The sequence below is a fragment of the Oncorhynchus nerka genome, linkage group LG9b, assembly GCF_034236695.1.
Source record: "Oncorhynchus nerka isolate Pitt River linkage group LG9b, Oner_Uvic_2.0, whole genome shotgun sequence".
Taxonomy (NCBI): domain Eukaryota; kingdom Metazoa; phylum Chordata; class Actinopteri; order Salmoniformes; family Salmonidae; genus Oncorhynchus; species Oncorhynchus nerka.
In genome coordinates, this window is record NC_088424.1 from 10,844,885 (window position 1) to 10,872,290 (window position 27,406).

At 44.4% G+C, this 27,406-nt stretch overlaps 1 protein-coding gene and 1 long non-coding RNA gene across 3 annotated transcripts in view; both read right to left on the reverse strand.

Moving 5' to 3' along the window:
• pex5lb (peroxisomal biogenesis factor 5-like b) overlaps positions 1 to 27,406 on the reverse strand; it is a 163,547-nt gene that overhangs the window by 77,375 nt on the left and 58,766 nt on the right. For both annotated transcript variants that reach the window (XM_029642036.2, XM_029642037.2), the window contains exon 2: positions 21,373 to 21,487. In XM_029642036.2, the coding sequence (XP_029497896.2) occupies positions 21,373 to 21,487 (115 nt within the window). The remainder of the gene's footprint in view (positions 1 to 21,372; positions 21,488 to 27,406) is intronic.
• LOC115114078 (uncharacterized) lies at positions 4,295 to 7,197 on the reverse strand. Its single transcript, XR_003861190.2, has 3 exons — positions 6,094 to 7,197; positions 5,199 to 5,865; positions 4,295 to 4,924 (listed from the first exon to the last, which is right to left on the reverse strand). It is a non-coding gene; the product is annotated as an uncharacterized LOC115114078 (long non-coding RNA).

The window sequence follows — 27,406 nt, forward strand, 5'->3', positions numbered from 1 at the left end:
GCAACGAAGAAGTGGCTTCGTAAGAAGCATTTCAAAGTCCTGGAGTGGCCTAGCCAGTCTCCAGATCTCAACCCCATAGAAAATATTTGGAGGGAGTTGAAAGTCCGTGTTGCCCAGCAACAGCCCCAAAACATCACTGATTTAGAGGAGATCTGCATGGAGGAATGGGCCAAAATACAAGCAACAGTGTGTGAAAACCTTGTGAAGACTTACAGAAAACGTTTGACCTCTGTCATTGCCAACAAAGGGTATATAACAAAGTACTGAGATAAACTTTTGTTATTGACCAAATACTTATTTTCCACCATAATTTGCAAATAAATTCATTAAAAATCCTACACTGTGATTTTCTGGATTTTTTTCTCTCATTTTGTCTGTCATAGTTGAAGTGTACCTATGATGAAAATTACAGGCCTCTCTCAGCTTTTTAAGTGGGAGAACTTGCACAATTGGTGGCTGACTAAATACTTTTTTGCCCCACTGTATGTTGGTCAAGCCCCATCTTATGAAGCCTTGTTGGAGTCCAATAAAACCTATGTAGTATCTTATATTGAGTAAGTTTCCCCCTGGCTTCCCTTATGTTCCTCCCTGAGCTGGACAAAACCTTCAACCAAGTATCATCACACTTAAGGTCAATTTCCATATTGTTCAGAGGTTTTTAGTCTTTACTCAGCAGATGACTAAATATTGAGTAAAAAAACATCTGCTTTATATTTGGATAATTTCAAATATTCCGCTTTTGGGTTCTTTCCTGGATTTTGTTGATAGCCGTTGAACAAACACTCCCTCCATTGTGAATATTTCCAGAAATGTCCCTAGTCTCCCACATATTTTTGTACCAAATCTGAGTATGACTTTAAAACATCTTCATTGTACAGATTACCTATAGTATGAATTATTTTCATTAGCCACTGTTTCCAGTACACAGACTTCTTTCCCATCCAGTAGCCTAGGATTGTGCCACAAAGATGAGTATCCTTACATGTGAAATTCCACATTGTGTACTGTTCTCCACACCACTTGAGAGTAACAAATTTGTTTTGGGAGTTTCAACAGACCTCTCCCCTGTAGGACTATGTGACAGAGTATCAACAGGGGTGAAAGGTTAGTTCCCGTTCTATTGTTATCCAATCCAAGCCAGCATCCCTTTTACCCAATGCTTTGCCAATTCAGCCATTTCAAATGGTAAATTGTACAATTTAACATCTGGTAAAGCCAAGCCTCCAACATCCCTTGGTGAGCACATCTTCATATTAATACAGCATCGAAGGTGACAGCAGTGGTAGGAACTATGTTTGAGCGATTTAACCACATGAGATGTAAGAGCCTCCTCATATTATCAGTTGAGGTCCTGTTCTTAATAAATCCTACTTGGTCACCATGTACGATATTAGGTAGTGCCTTCTCTAAGCGTATCGCAAGGGTCTTAGTAAGAATCTTACAATCCACATTAAGGAGGCTGATAGCTCTAAAATTCCCAGGTTGTTTAGTATCGCTATCCTTTTTAGGGATAAGCGATAGCAAAGCCTCATTAAAGGTGTCCGAAAGGGAGCCATTATTAATGACTCCTGTTAAACCACTGTCAATATAGGTACAAGAATGTCAATATACTTTTCAAAATATTCTACAGGAAGGCCATCCAGACCAGGTGACTTCCCAGCTTTCATGCATAAAATGGCAGCTCTAACCTCATCTTCTGTTATAGCCAGGTAGACCTGGTCTATCTGATAATCTAGATAATACTATACCAGACAAAAAAGTATCCATATATATGGGGCTGAACCGGAAGATGTATATACAGCGTATTCGGAAAGTATTCAGACCCCTTCCTCCACATTTTGTTGCGTTACAGCCTTATTCTAAAATGTATTAAATAAAATGTTTTCCTCATCAATCTACATACAATACTCCATAATGACAAAGCTAAAACAGGTTATTAGACAGTTTGGGAAATGCATTTATAACAAAAAACAGGCCTGATTTACATGAGGTCTAATTAATTGTCCGTAGAGCTCAGAGACAGGAATGTGTCGAGGCACAGATCTGGGGAAGGGTACCAAAACATTTCTGCAGCATTGAAGGTCCCCAAGAACACAGTGGCCTCCATCATTCTTAAATGGAAGAAGTTTTGAACCACCAAGACTCTTTTTAGAGCTGGCCATCTGGCCAAATTGAGCAATCGGGGGAGAAGGGCCTTGGTCAGGGAACCCGATGGTCACTCTTACAGAGCTCCAGAGTTCATCTGTGGAGATTGGAGAAGGACAACCATCTCAGCAGCACTCCACCAATCAGGCATTTATGGTAGAGTGCCCAGACGGAAACCCCTCCTCAGTAAAAGGCACAACAGCCCACTTGGAGTTTGCCAAAAGGCACTTAAATGACTCTCAGACCATGAGAAACAATATTCTCTGGTTTGATGAAACCAAGAATGAACTCTTTGGCCTGAATGCCAAGCGTCACATATGCAGGAAACCTGGCACCATCACTACTGTGAAGTATGGTGGTGGCAGCATCATGCTGTAGGGATGTTGCTGTGCAGCGACGCTCCCCATCCAACCTGACAGAGCTTGAGAGGCTCTGCAGAAAAAAATGGGAGAAACTCCCCAAATACAGGTGTGCCAAGCTTTTAGCGTCATACCCAAGAAGACTCAAGGCTGTAATCGCTGCCAAAGGTGCTTTAACAAAGTACTGAGTAAAGGGACTGAATACTTATGTTAATTCGTTTTTTTTATATATATACACATTTGCAAAAATGTCTAAAAACACGTTTTTGCTGTGTCGTTACAGGGTATTGTGTGTAGATTGATGAGGAACAAAAATGTAATCCATTTTAGAATAAGGCTGTAATGTAACAAATGAGGGAAAAAAATAGAGGGGTCTGAATACTTTCCGAATGCACTGTAAATCACTTTGTAAATGTCTAAAAACACTTTTCTCCCAGGTAACCCGGGATTTCCTGCCAAAACCGTAAACGTCATTCAAAAGCATAGGCCTGTGGATTTGATTGGAAATTCGAGCCTGATGCTAACTGAGCCTGATGAGCCATAATTTAAACAAATTTTATTAGCCCAACATTAAAGACATTTAATGAGCCCAAGCCCAAAAATCACTAATGATTGAGCCATAAAGGCATTCAAAAAGTATTAAGACCCCTTGACTAATTCCACATTTTGTTACGTTACAGCCTTATTCTAAAGTTGTGTAACGATCCCACTTCTGACACCAATGTAATGAAACAGGCAGGGAGCAGGTCTCGAACCCTCGACCTTCTAGCCCGAGGTCCGGCGCGCTATCGGCTGTGCCGCAATAGCATGCTCGAGCAGCAGGGTCGATTTCCTCGCTTATAAACCCAGGTTCGTTAGAATTGATTAAATTGTTCGTTTTTTTCCTCCAGACGTGACGCTTAGCATTGAGGGAGCATGCATTTGGCATGCTGATTGCAGGAACGTCCATCCGAGCTGGTCCTAGAGAATTGATTGTTTCTTTACCATAAGCTGCCAACATCATTCGAGTATTTTGCAGTACGTTCAACTGGCTTTACAGCCGCAGACCACGTGCATGGCGTCGTGTGGGTGAGCGGTTTGCGGATGTCAACATTGTGAACAGAGTACCCCATGGTGGGGTTATGGTATGGGCAGGCATACGCTATTGACAACGAAAACAATTGAATTTTATCGATGGTCATTTGAATGCACAGAGATACGGTGATGAGATCCTGGGAGCCGGATCCACACCAGACTTTTTTAAAGGTATCTGTGACCAACAGATGCATATCTGTATTCCCAGTCATGTGAAATCCATAGATTTGGTCATAATTAATTTATTTAATTTCACAGATTTTCTTATATGAACTGTAACTCAGTAAAATCGTATTTAATTGTATTACTATTTCCTTTAAAAAAAAAAAGCTAAATGTTCTTACTTTTTAAATCTGCATTGTTGGGAAAGGGCTCGTAAGTGACCATTTCATGGTCAAGTCTACACCTTTTGTATTCAGCGCATGTGCCAAATACAATTGCATTTGATTAGAACCATCCTTTCACCTCGATGTGTTATAACATCTTTAGTCTGACAGACGTTACCGTGACACCCAGAATGCATTGTTAGGTGATAACAAACATGGATCCACACTTAACTAGCAATTAGCTCATCATAATCAGTACAACCTTGAAAAAGGATTTTACACACATCATGCTGTATGTGTCCATTACAATCTATGCAAGAATCGGAATCCATGATTTGTCACCAGTACTTGAAAACATGTGAATAAAACACCACAAATCATTTTCTGATATTGATTTATTCATACAATTGGCGTGTGCCGGCAGTCAATCAAGTAACCTCTGACAGTCACTCAGAGAAATTCAGTGTTGTTGTTTATGTATGTAGCTAGTGGGCTAAGCTGTAGCATTAGCAATGTCTTTCAAAAGCAAAACATTCTAGAGATTTTCGTAAATTCTGAGTCGGAAAGTCAGGAATCAGTGAGGAGCTGCCCCCAACCTTGTGGTCATTGAGAACCCTGAGTCTGAGGACCCCTTGCACACCAACGAAGTACCAGGTCACTCTGAAGATGCTGGTGGTGATGGAGGCAGACCAACAGTGGGTGAAGTACACAGGGTCCAACACTGACATCTAATATTATGGGTTCGTGCTGATCACCATGCTGGCTCCTCATCTCGGGAAGGGCCACACAATTGGTACAGCAGTCCCACACACTTCCAGCATCTGCTCTCGAACAGCACAGGGGCCTTTGGCACAGACTGTTCGAACAGGAAAGGGATGCAGGCATTCAGAAGCAGGAAGATGCAGAGGGGGAGTTCAAGGAGAACCGTCAACAGCTGTATTTGTACATGTCCTCTCCACTGACCATGTTGCCACAGGAAAGGTGGACCACCAGACGGGAGAAAGAGCAAACCGTGCTTGACTGTAACATCAAAATGGGGACAGTGGATAAGGTGGACATGATAAACAACTTTGTGGAATGTGCTCGGAAAACTACCAAGTGGTATAAGAATATATTTTTTCATTCAGGTCTACACTGCTGTCCTTAACGGCCACATAATTCACCGCCAGCTAGGAATATATAACAAGGTTCCTTTGTAATTGGACATATAGTTCACATACAGTTCCATTATGCAATTATATTGACAGTATCTCACTCACGTACCCACTCCCTCATCGGTGAGAAGATCACCTACCAAAAGTATAGAGAGAACCTCATGAGAGAGCCGCTGAACGAGCACCACACACTTCTGTGTCCATCCACTGGCGGGTGTCCTGCTGATATGCCTCACGGCACTGCATTTTCCCTCCGAAGACCCTCAAACTGCTGCTCAAGGCAGTCGCACAAGGAGGCACTGCATAGTCTGCTTGTCCAGCGTCAGGAGAAGGAAGCAGAGGATGTTCATGTGTACATGTGTTTAGCTTGTGACACACCCTGTGTGTTAACGCCACGCTTGGGGACTATTGAGCACATCTGCCGCAATTACTGACTGACTGTCTTGACAGGTGACCTGCCTTGATGACTGACTATGACGTGACTATGCCTTTAGAGCCTTTAGAGGTGGGGGATGGGAATGCAGTTGTTGTTGTTCAATCACAACATTATTGAAATATGGGTTTTGCATATTAATAAGTTGTCAGTCTTTTCTTGCTGTTTCTGTTGCTCAATCACCACCAATACTTCAAAAAAAATAGACACCCATTACATATAGACCTATTTTCTCGTCCACTAAAACTGTAAAGGAGTGTAAATTCAAACAGTATGTTGCTAGCATACAAAAGTTGGCCTCAATCTTCGGCAAGAAAGATGTCCAGTTACGATGTTCGCGATTAATGTTTGTTACTGTTTATGTGTGTGGGTTTCTGAAAGTACAGAATGAGGAATTGTTAGTAATTAGAATACAATATTAGGAAATAGCAATAAAACAATATTACAATGAAGTAACATCATAACACTGCTATAAAAATAAGTTGCAATAACAAAATCCCAATTATGAATTATATAAGAAACAGTAACTGAAGAGCTCCACAAGGGGGCAGGGCAGGGCTATGCTAAACAAGCCAAATCTTATTCTTAGATTTCTCACTTACCGTGCACATGTAACAACCTTATTCATGTCTACCAGTCGTGTGTTCTCTCCCATTCTTCTCACTACATCACGCCCAACCTGCATCCCAATCTGTCCTGGAATACCTGCTCTTCTAGGTGCTCTGCGTTTACAACCTTTACTGCTTCTGCATATGAGATTTTACGCTCATTCCTCACCTGCTGCACTTCTACTTGTCTTTTCATCACAGCAGTTTAACTGGATCTCCACATTCATGTTCGACCCCACACTTCACAAATCTCGTTTTCCCTTTAAACGCCACATACCCAAACCTTTAACAGTTATATCAACGCAATGGTTTCGGGAACATAAGCTTGCACATCTGAACTTTTTCTGCCAGTACCGGATCCTCAAAGTTTAGTATCTCTGACAGGCTATCCACCTTCCCTTCTTGTGTCATCTGGAGGCACTTTGCATCAATAAGAGAGCCTCCCTTCAAGTGATTCTTTATTTATTTTATGTTAACTATTTCTGGGACTCTGGTAAAATAATTCCTGTCAGCCACTACCGCCCGGTTTGATCCGGTATGCTACTATCAACCTCACGTTTACATACCTGCTTGAGTTTGAGAGCCTTCTCATGCTGTTTAGCATCAATACACACTACCACCAAACTTCCAACACAAAGACTTTTAGCAGACACAACCTCTCCTACTTTACTATACAAATCACGAGCCAATTCGATCAGACTCACCGCCATTACTCCACTCTTGTCCTTAAACTTAACCAACCCATTGAACTCCACTTCTCTCCATAAAACACTGATCGGAACCTCCTTCGTTACCACTCTCCCCTGACTAGACCGGCAAAAGATCCTCAGTCTTCCGCTTCTTCATATCTACTCGCACTACTCTTCCTCCAACTTTCCCCCCTCCATCGCTACACTCCATCACATCCTCCTCAAGTCCTAACCCCCTTACATTTCCATCCATCCATCTCTGCTCCAGTCACAGCGCAGTGTTGGATAAACACCTCTACATCAACACTCAAAAACCTGTCGCTTTCCAATCCGAATCGGACACTGACAAAGCACAAACCAGCCGTCAACTGTTCGGTCTCCAGCTCCAACCAGCGTCTCTCCCGATTGGTTCGAGCTAGCCCCAGCTGTCTCTCAGAATGGGTTTACAGCAAATTCAAGATGTCACCTGTGAGTTGAACACGCCTCCAACCACACCCATAACTGCAGCCTTAAAGCACTACTACATAATAGGCCATTATAGTCACAACACAGTGTGTTAACATAGTCTTGTCGTGGCCAAAAGTTTTGAGAATGACACAAATATTAATTTTCACAAAGTCTGCTGCCTCAGATTGTATGATCGCAATTTGCAAATACTCCAGAATGTTATGAAGAGTGATCAGATGAATTGCAATTAATTGCAAAGTTCCTCTTTGCCATGCAAATAAACTGAATCCCCCCCCAAAAACAACATTCACTGCATTTCAGCCCTGCCACAAAAGGACCAGCTGACATGTCAGTGATTCTCGTTAACACAGGGGTAAGTGTTGACGAGGACAAGGCTGGAGATCATTCTGTCATGCTGAATTATTGTTCTTCCATGGTTACCTGCAAGGAAACACGTGCAGTCATCATTGCTTTGCACAAAAAGGGCTTCACAGGCAAGGATATTGCTGCCAGTAAGATTACACCTAAATCAACCATTTATCGGGTCATCAAGAACTTCAAGGAGAGCGGTTCAATTGTTGTGAAGAAGGCTTCAGGGCGCCCAAGAAAGTCCAGCAAGCACAAGGACCGTCTCCTAAAGTTAATTCAGCTGCGGGATCGGGGCACCACCAGTACAGAGCTTGCTCAGGAATGCCAGCAGGCAGGTGTGAGTGCATCTGCACACACGATGAGGCAAAGACCATTGGAGGATGGCCTGGTGTCAAGAAGGGCAGCAAAGAAGGCACTTCTCTCCAGGAAAAACATCAGGAACAGACTGAAATTCTGCAGAAGGTGCAGAGATTGGACTGCTGAGGACTGGGGTAAAGTAATTTTCTCTGATGAATCCCCTTTCCGATTGTTTGGGGCGTCCGGAAAAAAGCTTGTCCGGAGAAGACAAGGTGAGCGCTACCATCAGTCCTGTGTCATGCAAACAGTAAAGCATCCTGAGACCATTCATTATGTGGGGTTGCTTCTCAGCCAAGGGAGTGGGCTCACTCACAATTTTGCCTAAGAACACAGCCATGAATAAAGAATGGTACCAATACATCCTCTGAGAGCAACTTCTCCCAACAATCGTTTGGTGACGAACAATGCCTTTTCCAGCATGATGGAGCACCTTGCCATAAGGGAAAAAGTGATAAACTAAGTGGCTCAGGGAACAAAATATCAATATTTTGAGTCCATGGCCAGGAAACTCCCTAGACCTTAATCCCATTGAGAACTTGTGGTCAATCATCAAGAGCCGAGTGGACAAACAAAAACCCACAAATTCTGACAAACTCCAAGCATTGATTATGCAAGAATGGGCTGCCATCAGTCAGGATGTGGCCCAGAAGTTAATTGACAGCATGCCAGGGTGGATTGCAGAGGTCTTGAAAAAGAAGGGTCAACACTACAAATATTGACTCTTTGCATCAACTTCATGTAATTGTCAATAAAAGCCTTTGCCACTTGTGAAATGCTTGTAATTATACTTCAGTATTCCATTGTATATTTGTGTCATTCTCAAAACGTTTGATCACGACTGTACATCAACACATAATTTTCATATATTAATCATTTCATTTATTTTAGGGGCAACGTTTCATTTCACTTTCACGTTATGCTTCCTTGGTAACGCATGTTACAATATAATGTCTAAAAGACATCTGGATTCAGATTTTGGTGCCTATCCAGAAAACTCCAAAAATTCATTGGAAATTGTCTGTAATCTCTAGAATATCAATAACGTGTCATGTAAAGATGTCCCGTGTTATGGACACTTTTCACCCAGTGAAAAGTCTGACAATAATTATGTTTACACAAAAAAAAGACCATTATAAGAAACAACTGGGTCTCTATGGACATGTAATAAATATATGTATTATTGTCTAATGAAAATACAAAGCTATTTATTTTACATTTTCTTCACACATTTACCTCTTATCTCCCATTGTCAGTGATAACGCAGAACTACCAGTGTATGTATTGCATCCACATGAAGAGGCTGGAGTGGGACCAGTACAAAATTGACCCAGTCCTCATATGACATGTATCGTATAATAACTAAACAGGGTTGCCAGGTCCTATTTGCTGTATCCATAGTCTGAAGTGTGAAGACATTCCCAGTTTTCATAAATAGGAATTATAACATACACAGGCCTACTTCAACAGGGGATATAGTTTCACATTCTACCATTTAGTGTGATTACACAGTGGTGTCACCTATACGGTGGAGACCATATGTAACAGTATATCTTCCGTCCCTTTCCTCGCCCCTACCTGGGCTCGAACCAGGGACCCTCTGCACACAACAACTGACACCCACGAAGCATAGTTACCCATCACCACACAAAATCCACGGCCCTTGCAGAGCAAATGGGAACAACTACTTCAAGGTCTCAGAGCGAGTGACGTCACCGATTGAAACGTTATTAGCGCGCACCACCGCTAACTAGCTAGCCTTTTCACATCGGTTACACATACAGAAACAGTGGTCAATAGCCTAGGTCAGAGAAACATATTACAGTTGCGCAGTAGACCTAGGGCCAAGGCACAGGCTGCACTCACTGGCTACTGCAGAACTCCACCACAGCAAATCAAATCAAAATGTATTTGTCAAGCGCTTAACTCTATTTCTTGAACTGCATTGTTGGATAAGAACATATTTACTAAATAAACTAATGTAAAAAAAAAAGAATAAAAAGTAACAATCAAATAACATTAACGAGGCTATATACAGGGGGGGTACCAGTACAGAGTCAATGTGGAGGCTATATACAGGGGGGGTACCAGTACAGAGTCAATGTGGAGGCTATATACAGGGGGTACCGGTACTGAGTCAATGTGGAGGCTATATACAGGGGGTACCGGTACTGAGTCAATGTGGAGGCTATATACAGGGGGTACCGGTACAGAGTCAATGTGGAGGCTATATACAGGGGGTACCGGTACAGAGTCAATGTGGAGGCTATATACAGGGGTACCGGTACTGAGTCAATGTGGAGGCTATATACAGGGGTTACCAGTACTGAGTCAATGTGGAGGCTATATACAGGGGGTACCAGTACAGAGTCAATGTGGAGGCTATATACAGGGGTTACCAGTACAGAGTCAATGTGGAGGCTATATACAGGGGTTACCAGTACTGAGTCAATGTGGAGGCTATATACAGGGGTTACCAGTACTGAGTCAATGTGGAGGCTATATACAGGGGTTACCAGTACTGAGTCAATGTGGAGGCTATATACAGGGGTTACCAGTACTGAGTCAATGTGGAGGCTATATACAGGGGTTACCAGTACTGAGTCAATGTGGAGGCTATATACAGGGGTTACCAGTACTGAGTCAATGTGGAGGCTATATACAGGGGTTACCAGTACTGAGTCAATGTGGAGGCTATATACAGGGGTTACCAGTACTGAGTCAATGTGGAGGCTATATACAGGGGTTACCAGTACTGAGTCAATGTGGAGGCTATATACAGGGGTTACCAGTACTGAGTCAATGTGGAGGCTATATACAGGGGTTACCAGTACTGAGTCAATGTGGAGGCTATATACAGGGGTTACCAGTACTGAGTCAATGTGGAGGCTATATACAGGGGTTACCAGTACTGAGTCAATGTGGAGGCTATATACAGGGGTTACCAGTACTGAGTCAATGTGGAGGCTATATACAGGGGGTACCAGTACTGAGTCAATGTGGAAGCTATATACAGGGGGTACCAGTACTGAGTCAATGTGGAGGCTATATACAGGGTGTTACGGTACAGAGTCAATGTGGAGGCTATACACAGGGGGTACCAGTACTGAGTCAATGTGGAGGCTATATACAGGGGGTACCGGTACAGAGTCAATGTGGAGGCTATATACAGGGGGTACCAGTACTGAGTCAATGTGGAGGCTATATGCAGGGGGTACCAGTACTGAGTCAATGTGGAGGCTATATACAGGGGGTACCAGTACTGAGTCAATGTGGAGACTATATACAGGGGTACCGGTACAGAGTCAATGTGGAGGCTATATACAGGGGTACCGGTACTGAGTCAATGTGGAGGCTATATACAGGGGGTACCAGTACTGAGTCAATGTGGAGGCTATATACAGGGGGTACCGGTACTGAGTCAATGTGGAGACTATATACAGGGGGTACCGGTACAGAGTCAATGTGGAGGCTATATACAGGGGGTACCGGTACAGAGTCAATGTGGAGGCTATATACAGGGGGTACCGGTACTGAGTCAATGTGGAGGCTATATACAGGGGTTACCAGTACTGAGTCAATGTGGAGGCTATATACAGGGGTTACCAGTACTGAGTCAATGTGGAGGCTATATACAGGGGTTACCAGTACTGAGTCAATGTGGAGGCTATATACAGGGGTTACCAGTACTGAGTCAATGTGGAGGCTATATACAGGGGTTACCAGTACTGAGTCAATGTGGAGGCTATATACAGGGGTTACCAGTACTGAGTCAATGTGGAGGCTATATACAGGGGGTTACCAGTACTGAGTCAATGTGGAGGCTATATACAGGGGTTACCAGTACTGAGTCAATGTGGAGGCTATATACAGGGGTTACCAGTACTGAGTCAATGTGGAGGCTATATACAGGGGTTACCAGTACTGAGTCAATGTGGAGGCTATATACAGGGGTTACCAGTACTGAGTCAATGTGGAGGCTATATACAGGGGTACCAGTACTGAGTCAATGTGGAAGCTATATACAGGGGGTACCAGTACTGAGTCAATGTGGAGGCTATATACAGGGTGTTACGGTACAGAGTCAATGTGGAGGCTATACACAGGGGGTACCAGTACTGAGTCAATGTGGAGGCTATATACAGGGGGTACCGGTACAGAGTCAATGTGGAGGCTATATACAGGGGGTACCAGTACTGAGTCAATGTGGAGGCTATATGCAGGGGGTACCAGTACTGAGTCAATGTGGAGGCTATATACAGGGGGTACCAGTACTGAGTCAATGTGGAGACTATATACAGGGGGTACCGGTACAGAGTCAATGTGGAGGCTATATACAGGGGGTACCGGTACTGAGTCAATGTGGAGGCTATATACAGGGGGTACCAGTACTGAGTCAATGTGGAGGCTATATACAGGGGGTACCGGTACTGAGTCAATGTGGAGACTATATACAGGGGGTACCGGTACAGAGTCAATGTGGAGGCTATATACAGGGGGTACCGGTACAGAGTCAATGTGGAGGCTATATACAGGGGGTACCGGTACAGAGTCAATGTGGAGGCTATATACAGGGGGTACCGGTACAGAGTCAATGTGGAGGCTATATACAGGGGGTACCAGTACTGAGTCAATGTGGAGGCTATATACAGGGGGTACCAGTACAGAGTCAATGTGGAGGCTATATACAGGGGGTACCAGTACTGAGTCAATGTGCGGGTGTACAGGTTAGTCGACGTAATATCTACATGTAGGTAGGGGTAGAGTGACTATGCATAATGTGTCAATGTAAATAGTCCGGGGTGGCCATTTGATGAATTGTTCAGCAGTCTTATGGCTTGGGGCTAGAAGCTGTTGAAGAGCCTTTTGGACCACAAAAAAACATTCAAAGCTCATATCTCTGAGTGACTCAGCAACACACCTCTCGGCCCAGACTGCAACACGATGGCTTATTAGCATATCAGCTTGTTTTCCGGTTTATGGTCGACAAAAAGTATTGATGGGCTGCATTATTACATATTTAAATTAAACATAGTTTCTCAAATAAAAAAATACCATTTGCTTCCAGTTTATTAATACAGCTAACACTAGCTAACAATGACTTACCAGATGAAGAGGTCTGGCACTGGTATGACTTCCAGTTTATTAATACAGCTAACACTAGCTAACAATGACTTACCAGATGAAGATGTCTGGCACTGGTATGACTTCCAGTTTATTAATACAGCTAACACTAGCTAACAATGACTTACCAGATGAAGATGTCTGGCACTGGTATGACTTCCAGTTTATTAATACAGCTAACACTAGCTAACAATGACTTACCAGATGAAGATGTCTGGCACTGGTATGACTTCCAGTTTATTAATACAGCTAACACTAGCTAACAATGACTTACCAGATGAAGATGTCTGGCACTGGTATGACTTCCAGTTTATTAATACAGCTAACACTAGCTAACAATGACTTACCAGATGAAGATGTCTGGCACTGGTATGACTTCCAGTTTATTAATACAGCTAACACTAGCTAACAATGACTTACCAGATGAAGATGTCTGGCACTGGTATGACTTCCAGTTTATTAATACAGCTAACACTAGCTAACAATGACTTACCAGATGAAGAGGTCTGGCACTGGTATGACTTCCAGTTGGTTAATACAGCTAACACTAGCTAACAATGACTTACCAGATGAAGATGTCTGGCACTGGTATGACACCATCTTCATCTTCCGTCCACATTTCTTGCTTTTCATTTTTCCTTTCAGCAGACATTTCTCCTGCAGCCAGTTTATCCATTTCTATGTAGATTTTTTGTTTTGTTTGACATAGACCATGCTAGTTTGCTAGTTAGTTTTCTAACCAAACTATCCATTCGGGACAGGCTGGAATAATGGATAGTGTTTTGACTGGAATTGGTGTACCATTTGAATATAATTGGCACACTCTAATTTCATTGGCTGGGACCAAAGTGCACAACCATGCAAATAGATTTCACTGCTATCTTTCATGAGTGACGTCTATGTGGGTGTTCGTTTCTATGTCGACGTTGCACATCGTTGCACTTTCGAACCAGACGGGCCCCCTCTCCCCGCCTGCAGTAACGTTACATTCACCGCTGTAACTGCATGAGGACCATATGGAGTGTCTACAAAGCGATAAAATAATATACAAGGTAAATTAATGTTAGGTGCCTAGCTACATTGTTGAAATTTGATTCATGTCTGAGCTAAAAAATCTTGGCTAGCAAAATGTAAACTGCAAGTCAATTGCTGCTATTATAATTGCTGTTTTCGGCCACAGCTAGTTAGCTACCTGGAGCTTGTTTAGCTAGCTAGCTCGCTCACGTTTTCATGTCCACTATCTTTTCTGCTCAGGGGACAAGAGCACGCATGTGTGACCATACAAAGGAAGAGGACGAGGAGGGAGAATGTAAGTAGTTAGCAAGCTACTAGCCTAGCTAATGTTAACAGTATAAGCAAAGATTATAAAACTAGATAACCTCTTATCTATGGTATAAGCTATAAAAAGGTAGCTAGCTAACTAGCTAGAAAGCTAAACTTTGTGAAATACCATGTTTAGTTAGCCAGCTATACTTACCTAGCATTTGTCAATGTTAACATTAATTAACGATCACAAGCTGGATCTCTTCAAGAGTTCAGATTGCAAAACATATCTTTTCAGTCACCATTGGTCCTGAGATGGTGCTACAGTGAATAAAAAGCATGCAAACATAAAAAACAACCAAATTTGGTTATTGAATGTCTCGTGTCTGGTATGATGAACTTTCCGTGCTATATTTTCCAACCAACTATACTGAACAAAAATATAAACACAACATGTAGTGTGTTGGTCCCACTTTTCATGAGCTGACATAAAAGATGCCAGAAATGTTCCATGTGCACAAAAAGCTTATTTCTCTCAACGTCTGTGCACAAATGTGTCACCATCTCTGTTAGTGAGTATTTCTCCTTTGCCAAGATAATCCATCCACCTGACAGTTGTGGCATATTATGAAGCTGATTAAACTGCATGATCATTACACAGGTGCAACTTGTGCTGGGGACATTAAAAAGCCATTCTAAAATGTGCAGTTTTGTCTCACAACACAATGTCACAGATGTCACAGATGTTCATTTCTCTACCATAAGCCACCTTCAACATTGTTTCAGACAATTTGGCAGTATATCCAACAGGCTTCACAACCGCAGACCACGTGTAACCACAACACCCCAGGACCTCCACATTCGGCTTCTTCACTTGCGGGGTCGACTGAGAAGGGGGAAGGAGGGTGCTGAGGAGTATTTCTGTCTGTAATAAAGCCCTTTTGTTGGGAAAAACTCATTCTGATTGGCTGGGCCTAGCTCCCAGGTGGGTGGACCTGGCTCCCAAGTCGGTGGGCCTATGCCCTCCCACCCATGGCTGCACCCCTGCACAGTCATGTGAAATCCATAGATTAGGGCCTCATTTATTTATTTAAATTGACTGATTTCCTTCTATGAACTGTAACTCAGTAAAATCTGAAATTGTTGCCTCTTGCGTTTATAATTTTATTCAGTTTATGTTGTTGAAGTTCAAGTGAAAAAAATTAATTAATTAAGTAGATGAACCAGGAATTGGTTCAATGGAAGATTAAAGCAGAGATCCACCAAGCTCCAGTGGAAGACCTGGAGGCTGATCGAGCATTTCTGGAGCAGCAACTGAGTGAGTTGACTGCCAAAACAGAAGATAGGTGACATTATTCCAAATTAGGAACTCCGTTTATTTTAATATATTATGGTTTATGGATTCTCACTTAAATGTATTCTGTCAGTACAAAGAATAACAATAAGACAAAAATCTTCAGGTCTCTAGCACAATCTCCCACTGACGATACACTCACACTTTCACTGGCAGACTTTAAATCAAAACTCAGGATAAGACCCAGATGCAGACAGCTAGAGTCACAGAGGTTAATTGACCCAAACAGGGGGCAGGCAAATGACAGGACAAAGGCAGGCAGAGGTCCGTAAACCAAGGCAGAGTCAACAATGTACAGAACAGCAGGCAGGCTTGGGGTCAGAACAGACAGAGGTTCGTAAATAAGTCAGACGGGTACAGAATGGCAGGCAGGCTCGGAGTCAGGGCAGGCAGAATGGTCAGAACTGGGGAAACTAGGGAACAGAACATGAGAAAGCAGGGAGATGGGAAAACGCGCTGGTAAGACGAAACGAACTGGCAACAGAGAACAAAAAGGTATGAATACACTGGTGATAATTAGGAAGATGGGCGTCACCTGGAAGGGGTGGAGACAAGCACAAAGACAAGTGAAACAGACCAGGGTGTGACAGCAGCGCACCCCCCCCCCCCTTCCATATACGGCGACATTACATCTGGGCCAAGGGTATGCCGACCTCTATCAGGGGCTGATACCCCAGAGAACCCTCGAAAGCTGAGAGCCCAGTGGCAGAGCAGGGGAGGGTGTTGCGGGCGTATTCAACCCACACAAGTTGCTGGCTCCAGGTGGTGGGGTTGGCGGAGACAAGGCAGCAATGAGTCGTCTTCAGGTCGTGGTTGGCTTGCTCCGACTGGCCATTGGACTGCAGGTGGAACCCGGAGGACAGGCTGACGACCCAATGAGCGTGCAGAACTCCTTCCAGAACCGGGACGAGAACTGAGGACCCCGGTCGGAGACCATGTCCACTGGGAATCCATGCAAACATTAGATGGCCCAGCTCATGGTGCAGCACATCTTTGGCAGAGGGTAGCTTGGGGAGAGGAATGAAGTGGGTGGCTTGGAAAACCGGTCCACTACTGTCAGAATGGCGGTGTTGCCATCAGACAGGGGAAGACTCATGAAGTCCAGGGATATGCGAGACCAGGGATGGTGAGGGACAGGCAATGGTTGAAGACTAGCCAGAGCTTGCCGACGAGTCTTGTTCTGTGCACAGACTGTGCAGGCGGCAACGAACGCGGAGAAGTCCGGGACCATACCACCAAAAGCGTTGCCGCACAAAGGTCAGTGTGCGACTGGAGCCCGGATGGCAGGCAAGCCTGGAGGAGTGGGCCCACTCCAGGACCAAGGAGCGGACAGAGTCAGGCATAAACATCCGGATATCTGGGCCCCCTCCCCTGGGTTTGACTGGGAACGCTGTGCCTCACGAACCTGCTTCCCTATTCCCCAGATAAGTGCTGTCGCCAGACATGAGGTGGGAAGAATGGTCTTGGGTTCTGAGAGTGTAGCGGTGGGGCTATAACAGAGTGACAGTGCATCCGGCTTGATGTTCTTGGATCCTGGTCGGTAGGAGAGGGAGAAGTTAAACTGGGTGAAAAGCAGGGCCCACCTGGCTTGCCTGGAATCTAGACGCTTGGCGGTGGGGAGATATTCCAGGTTCCTATTGTCTGTCCACACAATGAACGAATGTTCCACCCCCTCCAACCAGTGTCTCCACTCCTCCAATGCCATGTTTACAACGAGAAGTTCACGATTCCACACATCGTAGTTCCTCTCTGTGGCGTTGAGGTGATGTGAGAAGGCGCAGAGATTTAACTTGAGGTACAGGGCAGAACGCTGGGACAGGACAGTCCCCACTCCGACATCCGAAGCATCGGCCTCCACCACGAACTGACAGGAGCAGTGGTGGCGTGGTGCTTGAAGTCCCGGAACACCCGGTCAGCAGCTGGGGACCATGTGAACGAAACCGTCGGAAAGGTGAGTGCAGACGGGGGAAACCAGGGTGCTGTAACCCCGGCTAAAGCGGTGAATCCCAGGAAGCATTGCAGCTGCATTCTGGACGTAAGCTGGGGCCAATCCCCCACCGCTCTCACCTTCCCAGGATCTGTACATTGCAGCGATGATGTAACCAAGGAAGCGGATGGCGGGGCGATGGAATTCTCATTTCTCCGCTTTCACAAAAAGCTGGTTCTCCAGGAGGCCCTGGGGGACCTATTGGACGTGGAGCACATGTTATTGGGCTGAGTGGGAAGAAACGAGGATGTCATCAAGGTAGACGAAAAAAAAACAGCTCAACGTGTCGTGGACAACGTCATTAACCAGGGCCTGGAACACAGCAGGGGCGTCCAAATGGCATGACCAGGTATTCGTAGTGGCCGCTCGCCGTGGTGAAGGCAGTCTTCCAGTCATCCCCTTCCCGTAAACGCACCAAATGGTAGGTGTTCCGCAGGTCCAAAATGGATGCATGGGCGCAGTTCATCCCTCTCCACAAAGAAAAACCCTGCGCCGGCAAAGGAAACAATAGAACGGATACACCCTGCAGCAAGAAAGTCCTCAGTGTCGGTCTCCATAACCTTGGTCTACAGACCCGACAGATTACAGTCATCCCCAGGGCAGTGTGGTGCCTGGGAGAAAGTCAATCCCGCAGTCATAGGGACGGTGCAGAGGAAGTGAAGTGGCCCGGGCCTTACTGAAAACCTGCCGGAGGTCTTGGTACTCCTCGAGAATGGCGGAGAGGACCAGGGCAACTTCCGTGCCTGCAGGAAGATGTCCCGGGGCAGGCTGCCCCAGAGTCGGAGGGATTTTGACTGGTTCCCCCACAGCAGGATAGCATGGAAAGGTGTGCGAGTAAGGGGAGAGCAAAAGTTTTCTGTATGGCCCACTAGTGTACTCTTCTTTGATCACCTCTGATAATTTGTGAAGGAACATGTTTGAACAATGCTTCCGGGTTCGAGGCACTCTCAGCCGCAAACGTGCAAAAATCAACCGCATAGTCTGCCACACTACGGGAGTCTTGACGTAGCTGGAGCAGCTAACAAGCAGCCGCTCTCCCGGACAACAGACAATCCTTCCAAACCTTCCGAACTTCTGCCACAAACTCCTCCAGACTGAGGCAGACTGAGGCAGACGGCGGACAGTTGCTCCCACACCGCCACAGCCCAGGCGAGTGCCCTCCCGGACATCAGCATTATGATGTACGCTATCCTCAAGCGGTTCAAGGGGAACGAAGAAGACTGCAGCTCAAAAATGAGGGAGCACTGGGAGAGAAAAGCCTGGCAGGTTCCAGAATCTCCAGCGTAGCGCTCCGGAGGAGGCAAGCGGGGTCCTTGGGACACTCTGGTAGGCTGGGAGATTACTGGTGTGATCCGTTTCCCAGTAGGGAATCTGCGGAATTGCTCCAGCAATGTATCAAACGCCTGGTCATGGTGTTCTACCAGGGTATGGAGTCTCTCCATAAGACATTGCAGTAGCTCCTTGTGTCTTCCAATGGTGGCTCCTTGCAGGGAGACAGCATTGTGGAGCTGGTCTGAATGCTGGGTCAGTCAGGGCCAATCCGTTCTATCAGAACTCAGGATAAGACCCAAATGCAGACAGCTAGTCACAGAGGTTTATTGACCCAAACAGCAGGCAGGCAAAAGACAGGTCAAAAGCAGGCAGAGGTTCGTAAACCGGTCAGAGTCAGGCAGGTACAGAATGGCAGGCAGGCAGAATGGTCAAAACCGGGGGAACTAGGGAACAGAACTTGAGAAAGCAGGGAGACTGGAAAACACGCTGGTAAGACTTGACAAGACAGGACGAACTGGCAACAAACAGAACACAGGTATAAATACACTGGGGATAATGAGGAAGATGGGCGACGCCTGGATGGGGTAGAGACAAACACAAAGACAGGTGAAACAGATCAGGGTGTGACAGCCTTTAGCCATTAGGCCAAAAATGTTGATTGACAATTATGATTTTTACTAATTAAAAGATTGATTTTAACATTATGCCTCTGATGCGTTTCTTCATCACCGACTAGGAAAGACAAGTTTAGAGATTGTTTCCCTCTTGATTTATTTCCCCATGTGCTCCAATGGTAATTTCAGTCATTCCAACAAAAGTTGCACACATGGATGTGTTGGGTGGTTATAGCATATTAACTTAAGACAGTCTTTCGCTTTATTTAGATGGTCCCAATGCATATCTACAGAGGGTTACTAGTGTTAGTCTGTAGACGTTCGACTAACTAAGTTGGATCTGGTTGGTCCCTAGATGGGAGAACAGGTGCTGCTGGAAGTGGTGTTGGAGGGCCAGTAGGAGTCACTCTTTCCTCTGGTCTAAAAAAAGATCCCAATACCCCAGGGCAGTGATTGGGGACATTGACTTCTGTAGGGTGTCGTCTTTCGTTAAACAGGTGTCCTAACTCTCTGTGGTCACTAAAGATCCCATGGCACTTATCGTAAGATTGGGGTGTTAACCCCGGTCTCCTGGCTAAATTCCCATACCATCATCCCCAGCTTCCAATTGGCTCATTCATCCACCTTCCACTCCACTGTAACCATTCCCCAGGTCGTTGCTGTAAATGAGAATGTCTTCCCAGTCAACTTACCTGGTATAATAAGGATAAAAAAAATAGCAGGACGCATGTTCTGTACCAGCTTCCTTCTTTTCACTCTGTCATCTAGGTTAGTATTGTGGCGTAACTACAATGTTGATCCATCCTCGACGCCTAAAATGACATACCCAAATCTAACTGCCTGTAGCTCAGGACCTGATGCAAGGATATGCATTTTCTTGATACCATTTGAAGTTTGTGGAAATGTGAAACACATTAGATCTGGTTAAAGATAATACAAAGAATAAAAGCATGTGTTTTTTTCCTTCTCCATCTTTGAAATACAACAGAAAGTCCAATATTTAACTTTGAAATCTAGGCGCAATTTAGATTTTGGCCACTAGATGACAGCAGTGTATGTGCAAAGTTTGAGACTGATGCAATGAATCATTGTATTTCTGTTCAAAATGTTGTATCAAGACTGCCCAAATGTGCCTAATTGGTTTATTCATTCATTTTCAAGTTCATAACTGTGCACTCTCCTCAAACAATAGCATGGTATTCTTTCACTGTAATAGCTACTGTAAATTGGACAGTGCAGTTAGATTAACAATAATTTAAGCTTTCTGCCCATATCAGATAGGTCTATGTCCTGGGAAATGTTCTTCATACTTAAAACATCATGCTAATCACATTAGCACACGTTAGCTCAACCGTCCCGTGGGGAGGGGGGGGGACACACCAAGTTAACAAAGGGGTTGAAGGTTAACAAAGGGGTTGAATACTTACTGACCAATGAAATTTCAGTTTTACATTTTTTTATGTGAAAAAAAAAACAATTCAACTTCGACATTATGGGGTATTGTGTGTGGGGTAGCTTTGAGATGCCTGCCAATTGGAACATTTTTGCGGTTTATCTGTATATTGAACCATGTCATGTGCCGTTGTTTAAAAACTCTGTGGATAGTCCTAAAACAATGACGTCATATCTGAATTCCGGCATCTTTATGAACCTTGGCTGGGGGCCCTTGAGGAGAGCTATGGCAAACACTTGCCTAGGGGAAGGGTGGGGCAGGGAACAAATTGGGACTGGCTGAGAGAGAATGAGAGGAGAGGAGCAGATGAGGGCATTAATGAGTTGTGGGTAATGAGAGAGGGCTACCTGCTGTGTTGGAGGTGACCGGCCGGACCACAGGGCCATCGATGCGGCTCTCTGACAGGAAGTCGTCGATGGAGGGGCTCAGCAGCGGGCGGCTCTCTTGCTGCTCACCGACCAGCTGGGGAGGAGAGACTCAGTGAGGAAAACAAAAACGCTGCAGGAGAAGGATACTCCATAGTAGGAGTCTGCAACTCGTGGCTTGTGAGCCAAATCCAGCCCACAAACCGATTTGATGTGGCACACCAAGATTGTCTTTTTTATGTTGGTGAATATCCCTGGTCAACAGTTGATGCCCTATTTTGTTTATGTATAACACTCTTAGGTTAGATACAGTAACGGAAGGCAAACTTGAGGGGGGCTAAAGTCCATTTCAATCTAAGAGTCAATTTAGAAACTACTATCAACTGGTTATGGAACACTTCAAGTTCATGCCTGAATTCATAGGGATTGAGATGAATCAGATCACACGCTGAGGATGAGGAAAATAACTGATTTTGATGAAGCAGAACCAAAAGAGGAGCGATGGTGAAACATACAACACATAAGTTGAGTTGAGAAACAGATCTTCAAATCATAAAACGGGAAAAATGACATATGTCATTTATGATTTTTCATTTGAGAATGAAATCTAAAAGTGAAAGTGTAACCAAATTATATTTATTTACTTCACTTGACTAAATAGTGACCCTGAGTATTCCTTGATGTTCAATAAACACAGAGCAGCTTACAGTAAAATGTCATGTAATAAAATATATGATATCCTTTACTTTCTATTGTTGAAGGATGATATATAGCACATGACAGATATGTATAGATCCCATATATGTCAGGTTGTGCAACATTGGGGATGTTACATAGACCACTTACGGACATAAAACTATATATGGAACAGTGCATTGCCTTCAAACAGATAAGCAGGAGCTGGGAGATAGAGAGCACCGCTTCCTCTACCATAGACACCATCCACCATTAAACCACTGTGCGTGTGTTTGTCCGTGTGTATTATATATGGAACAGTGCATTGCCTTCAAACAGATAAGCAGGAGCTGGGAGGGAGATAGACACCATCCACCATTAAACCACTGTGCGTGTGAGCACAGTGCATTGCCTTCAAACAGATCCTCTACCATAGACACCATCCACCATTAAACCACTGTGCGTGTGTTTGTCCGTGCGTATTATGTTCGGCGAGGACATACATGCCCATGTGCACTATGGATGTACGCCCATGTCTATTTGGGAAGGAAAATGATAGAGGGTCTGAGTGTGACCTAGAGTTTTAACTGTCTCTGTGAGGTAGACTCTAATGACTCAGACATTACAACCCCTTTAATTAGGAATGAGAAAAACAATTTGGAATGGCTTTTATTTTTTAATTTCACCTTCATTTAACTAGGTAGGCTAGTTTACAACTGCGACCTGGCCAAGATAAAGCAAAGCAGTGCGACACAAACAACAGAGTTACTCATGGAATAAACAAACATACAGGTAATAATACAATAGAAAAAGTATATATACAGTGTGTGCAAATGAGGTAGGATAAGGGAGGTAAGGCAATAAATAGGCCATAGTGGCGAAATAATTACAATATAGCAATTAAACACTGGAGTGATAGATGTGCAGAAGATGAGTGTGCAAGTAGAGATACTGGGGTGCAAAGGAGCAAAATAAATAACAGTATGGGGATGAGGTAGTTGGATGGGCAATTTACAGATGGGTTATGTACAGGTGCAGTGATCTGTAAACTGCTCTGACAGCTGGAGCTTAAAGCTAGTGAGGAAGATATGGGTCTCCAGCTTCAGCGATTTTTGCAGTTCGTTCCAGTCATTGGCGGCAGAGAACTGGAAGGAAAGGTGGCTAAAGGAGAGATTGGTTTTGGGGGTGACCAGTGAAATATACCTGCTGGAGCACGTCCTACAGGTGGGTGCTGCTATGGTGACCAGTGAGCTGAGATAAGGCGGGGCTTTACCTAGCAAGGACTTATAGATGACCTGGAGCCAGTGGATTTGGCGATGAATATGAAGCGAGGGCCAGCTAACGAGAGCATACAGGTCGCAGTTGTAGGTAGTATATGGGGCTTTGGTGACAAAACGGACGGCACTGTGATAGACTGCATCCAATTTGCTGAGTAGAGTGTTGGAGGCTATTTTGTAAATGACGTCGCCGAATTCAAGGATCGGTAGGATAGTCAGATTCACAAGGATATGTTTGGCAGCATGAGTGAAGGATGCTTTGTTGCGAAATAGAAAGCCGATTCTAGATGTAATTTTGGACTGGAGATGCTTAATGCGAGTCTGGAAGGAGAGTTTACAGTCCAACCAGATACCTAGGTATTTGTAGTTGTCCACATATTCTTAACCAGTTGCGACGAGCAAACCCGTATCCGGGAGCGTAATCATAGCCTCAAATGCATTAGCATAACGCAATGGACATAAATACCCCTAGAAACTTTTCCTATTCATGAAAATCGCAAATGAAATGAAAAATATATTCAAACACAAGCCTTTTGTTAACAACACTGTCATCTCAGATTTTTAAAATATGCGTTACAGCCAACGCTAGACAAGCATTTGTGTAAGTTTATCATGGCATAATGCTATGCTAGGCTCTGCTGGCAGCAGGCAACATTTTCACAAAAATTAGAAAAGCAACCAAATTAATTAATTTACCTTTGAAGAACTTCGGATGCTTTCACTCAGGAGACTCCCAGTTAGATAGCAAATGTTCCTTTTTTCCAAAAATATTATTTTTGTAGGCGAAAAAGCTCCCGTTTCTTCACCATGCTTGGCTGAGAAATCGACCGAAAAATGCTACAACTATAACGCCAAACTTTTTTCAAAATTAGCTACATTATATCGACAGAAACACGGCAAACGTTGTTTAGGATCCATCCTCAAGGTGTTTTTAACAAATATATTCGATAATATATCCGTCGAGGCAGTTGGTTTCCCATAAGAAGCGATTGGAAAAATGGCTACCTCAGTATTTTCTGCGGGAGACACCATGTGACCACATGCCATATATGGTCCCTTACAGCCATTCTTCAAGGGAAATGCCTAAAAAGACGTCACAATGCTGTAGACACCTTGGGGAAAACTTAAGCTCATTTGTAGCTCATTCACAGCCATATAAGGAGTCATTGGCATGAAGCGGTTTCAAAAAATGCGGCACTTCCTGGTTGGATTTTTATCTGGGTTTCGCCTGTAACATCAGTTCTGTGGCACTCACAGACAATATCTTTGCAGTTTTGGAAACGCCAGAGTGTCTTCTTTCCAAAACTGTCAATTAAATGCATAGTCGAGCATCTTTTCGTGACAAAATATCTTGTTTAAAACGGGAACGTTTTTCATCCAAAAATTAAAATAGCGCCCCCTAAATCCAACTGGTTAATCAGAACCATCCAGAGTAGTGATGCAGGACGGGTGGGCAGGTATGGACAGCGATCGGTTGAAGAGCATGCATTTAGTTTTACTTGCATTTAAGAGCAGTTGGAGAGGGAGAGTTGTATGGCAGAGGGAGAGTTGTAAATGGCATTGAAGCTCATCTGGAGGTTTGTTAACACAGTGTCCAAAGAAGGGCCAGAGGTATACAGAATGGTATGGTCTGCGTAGAGGTGGATCAAAGAATCACCAGCAGCAAGAGCGACATCATTGATGTATACAGAGAAAAGAGTTGCCTGAGAATTTTTAAAAAGAGGCCTGAGGCCTGAGAATTGAACCCTGTGGCACCCCCATAGAGACTGCCAGAGGTCCGGACAACAGGCCCTCCGATTTGACACACTGAACTCTGTCTGAGAAGTAGTTGGTGAACCAGGCGAGGCTGTCATTTGAGAAGCCAAGGCTGTTGAGTCTGCCGATAAGAATGTGGTGATTGACAGAGTCGAAAGCCTTGGCCAAGTCAATGAAAACAGCTGCACAGTATTGTCTCTTATCGATGGCGGATATGATATCGTTTAGGACCTTGAGCGTGTCTGAGGTGCACCCATGACCAGCTCAGAAACCAGATTGCATATCAGAGAAGGTACGGTGGAATTCGAAATGGTCGATGATCTGTTTGTTAACTTGGCTTTCGAAGAACTTAGAAAAGGCAAGGTAGGATAGATATAGGTCTGTAACAGTTTGGGTCTAGAGTGTCTCCCCCTTTGGAAAGCTGCCGCAGTCATCCCCCCTCTTCAATTTTTGGGGATCTCGGACAATACGAAAGAGAGGTTGAAGAGGCTAGTAGTAGGGGTTGCAATAATTTCTACACATCATTTTAGACTAAGAGGGTCCAGACTGTGTAGCCCGGCTGATTTGTAGGGGCCCAGATTTTGCAGCTCTTTCAGAACATCGGCTATCTGGATTTGGGTGAAGGAGAAATGGGGGAGGCTTGGGCAAGTTGCTGTGGGGGGTGCAGCGCTGTTGACCAGGGAAGGGGTGAACAGGTGGAAATCATGGCCAGCCGTACTAAAATGCTTCTTGAAATTCTCAATTACCGGGGATTTATCGGTGGTGACAGTGTATCCTAGCCTCAGTGCAGTGGGCAGCTGGGAGGAGGTGCTCTTATTCTCCATGGACTTTACAGTGTCCCAGAACTTTTGGGAGTTTGTGCTACAGGATGCAAATTTCTGTTTGAAAAAGCTAGCCTTTGCTTTCCTAACTGCCTGAAAAGTATTGGTTCCTAACTTCCCTGAAAAGTTAAATATCGCGGGGGCAATAAGCCACAGGATGTTTTTGTGCTTCTCAAGGGAAGTCAGGTCTGGAGTGAACCAACGTCTATATCTGTTCATGGTTCTACATTTTTTGAATGGGGCATGCTTATTTAAGATGGTGAGGAAAGCACTTTTAAAGAATAACCAAGCATCCTCTACTGATGGAATGAAGTCAATATCCTTCCAGGATACCCCGGCCAGGTCGATTAGAAAGGCCTGCTCGTTGAAGTATTTTATGGAGCGTTTGACAGTGATGCGGTGTGGTCGTTGGACCGTAGACCCATTACGGACGCAGGCAATGAGGCAGTGATTGCTGAGATCCTGGTTGAAGACAGAAGAGGTGTATTTGGAGGGCAGGTTGGTTCGGATGATATCTATGAGGGTGACCGTGTTTATGGATTTGGGGTTATACCTGGTAGGTTCATTGATAATTTGTGTGAGATTGAGGGCATTAAGCTTGGATTGTAGGATGGCCGGGGTGTTAAGCATGTCCCAGTTTAGGTCACCTAACAGCACGAGCTCTGAAGATAGATGGCGGGCAATCAATTCACATATGGTGTCCAGGGCACAGCTGGGGGCAGAAGGTGGTCTATAGCAAGCAACAACAGTGAGAGACTTGTTTCTGGAAAGGTGGATTTATAATAGTCGAAGCTCGAATTGTTTGGGCACAGACCTGGATAGTAAGACAAAACTCTGCAGGCTAACGCCGCCCAATTTGGCAGTTCTATCTTATCGGAAAATGTTATAGTTGGGGTCGGAAATTTCAGGGTTTTTGGTGGCCTTCCTAAGCCAAGATTCAGATACGGCTAGGACATCCGGGTTGGCAGAGTGTGCTAAAGCAGTGAATAAAACAAACCTAGGGAGGAGGCTTCTAATGTTAACATGCATGAAACCAAAGCTTTTACGATTACAGAAGTTAACAAATGAGAACGCCTGGGGAATGAGAGTGGGGCTAGGAACTGCAGGGCCTGGACTGACCTCTACATCACCAGAGGAACAGAGGAGGAGTAGGATAAGGGTACGGCTAAAGGCTATAAGAACTGGTCGACTAGCACGTTCGGAACAGAGAGTAAAAGGAGCAGGTTTCTGGGCAAGGTAGAATAGATTCAAGGCATAATGTACAGACAGGTGTGGTAGGATGTGAAAACAGTGGAGGTACACCTATGCATTGAGTGATGATGAGAGAGATATTGTCACTTGATTGGAGTCCACCTGTATTAAATTCAATTGATTGGACATGATTTGGAAAGGCACAAACCTGTCTATATAAGGTCCTACAGTTGACAGCAAAAACCAAGCCATGAGATCGAAGGAATTGTCCGTAGAGCTCCAAGACAAGAATGTGTC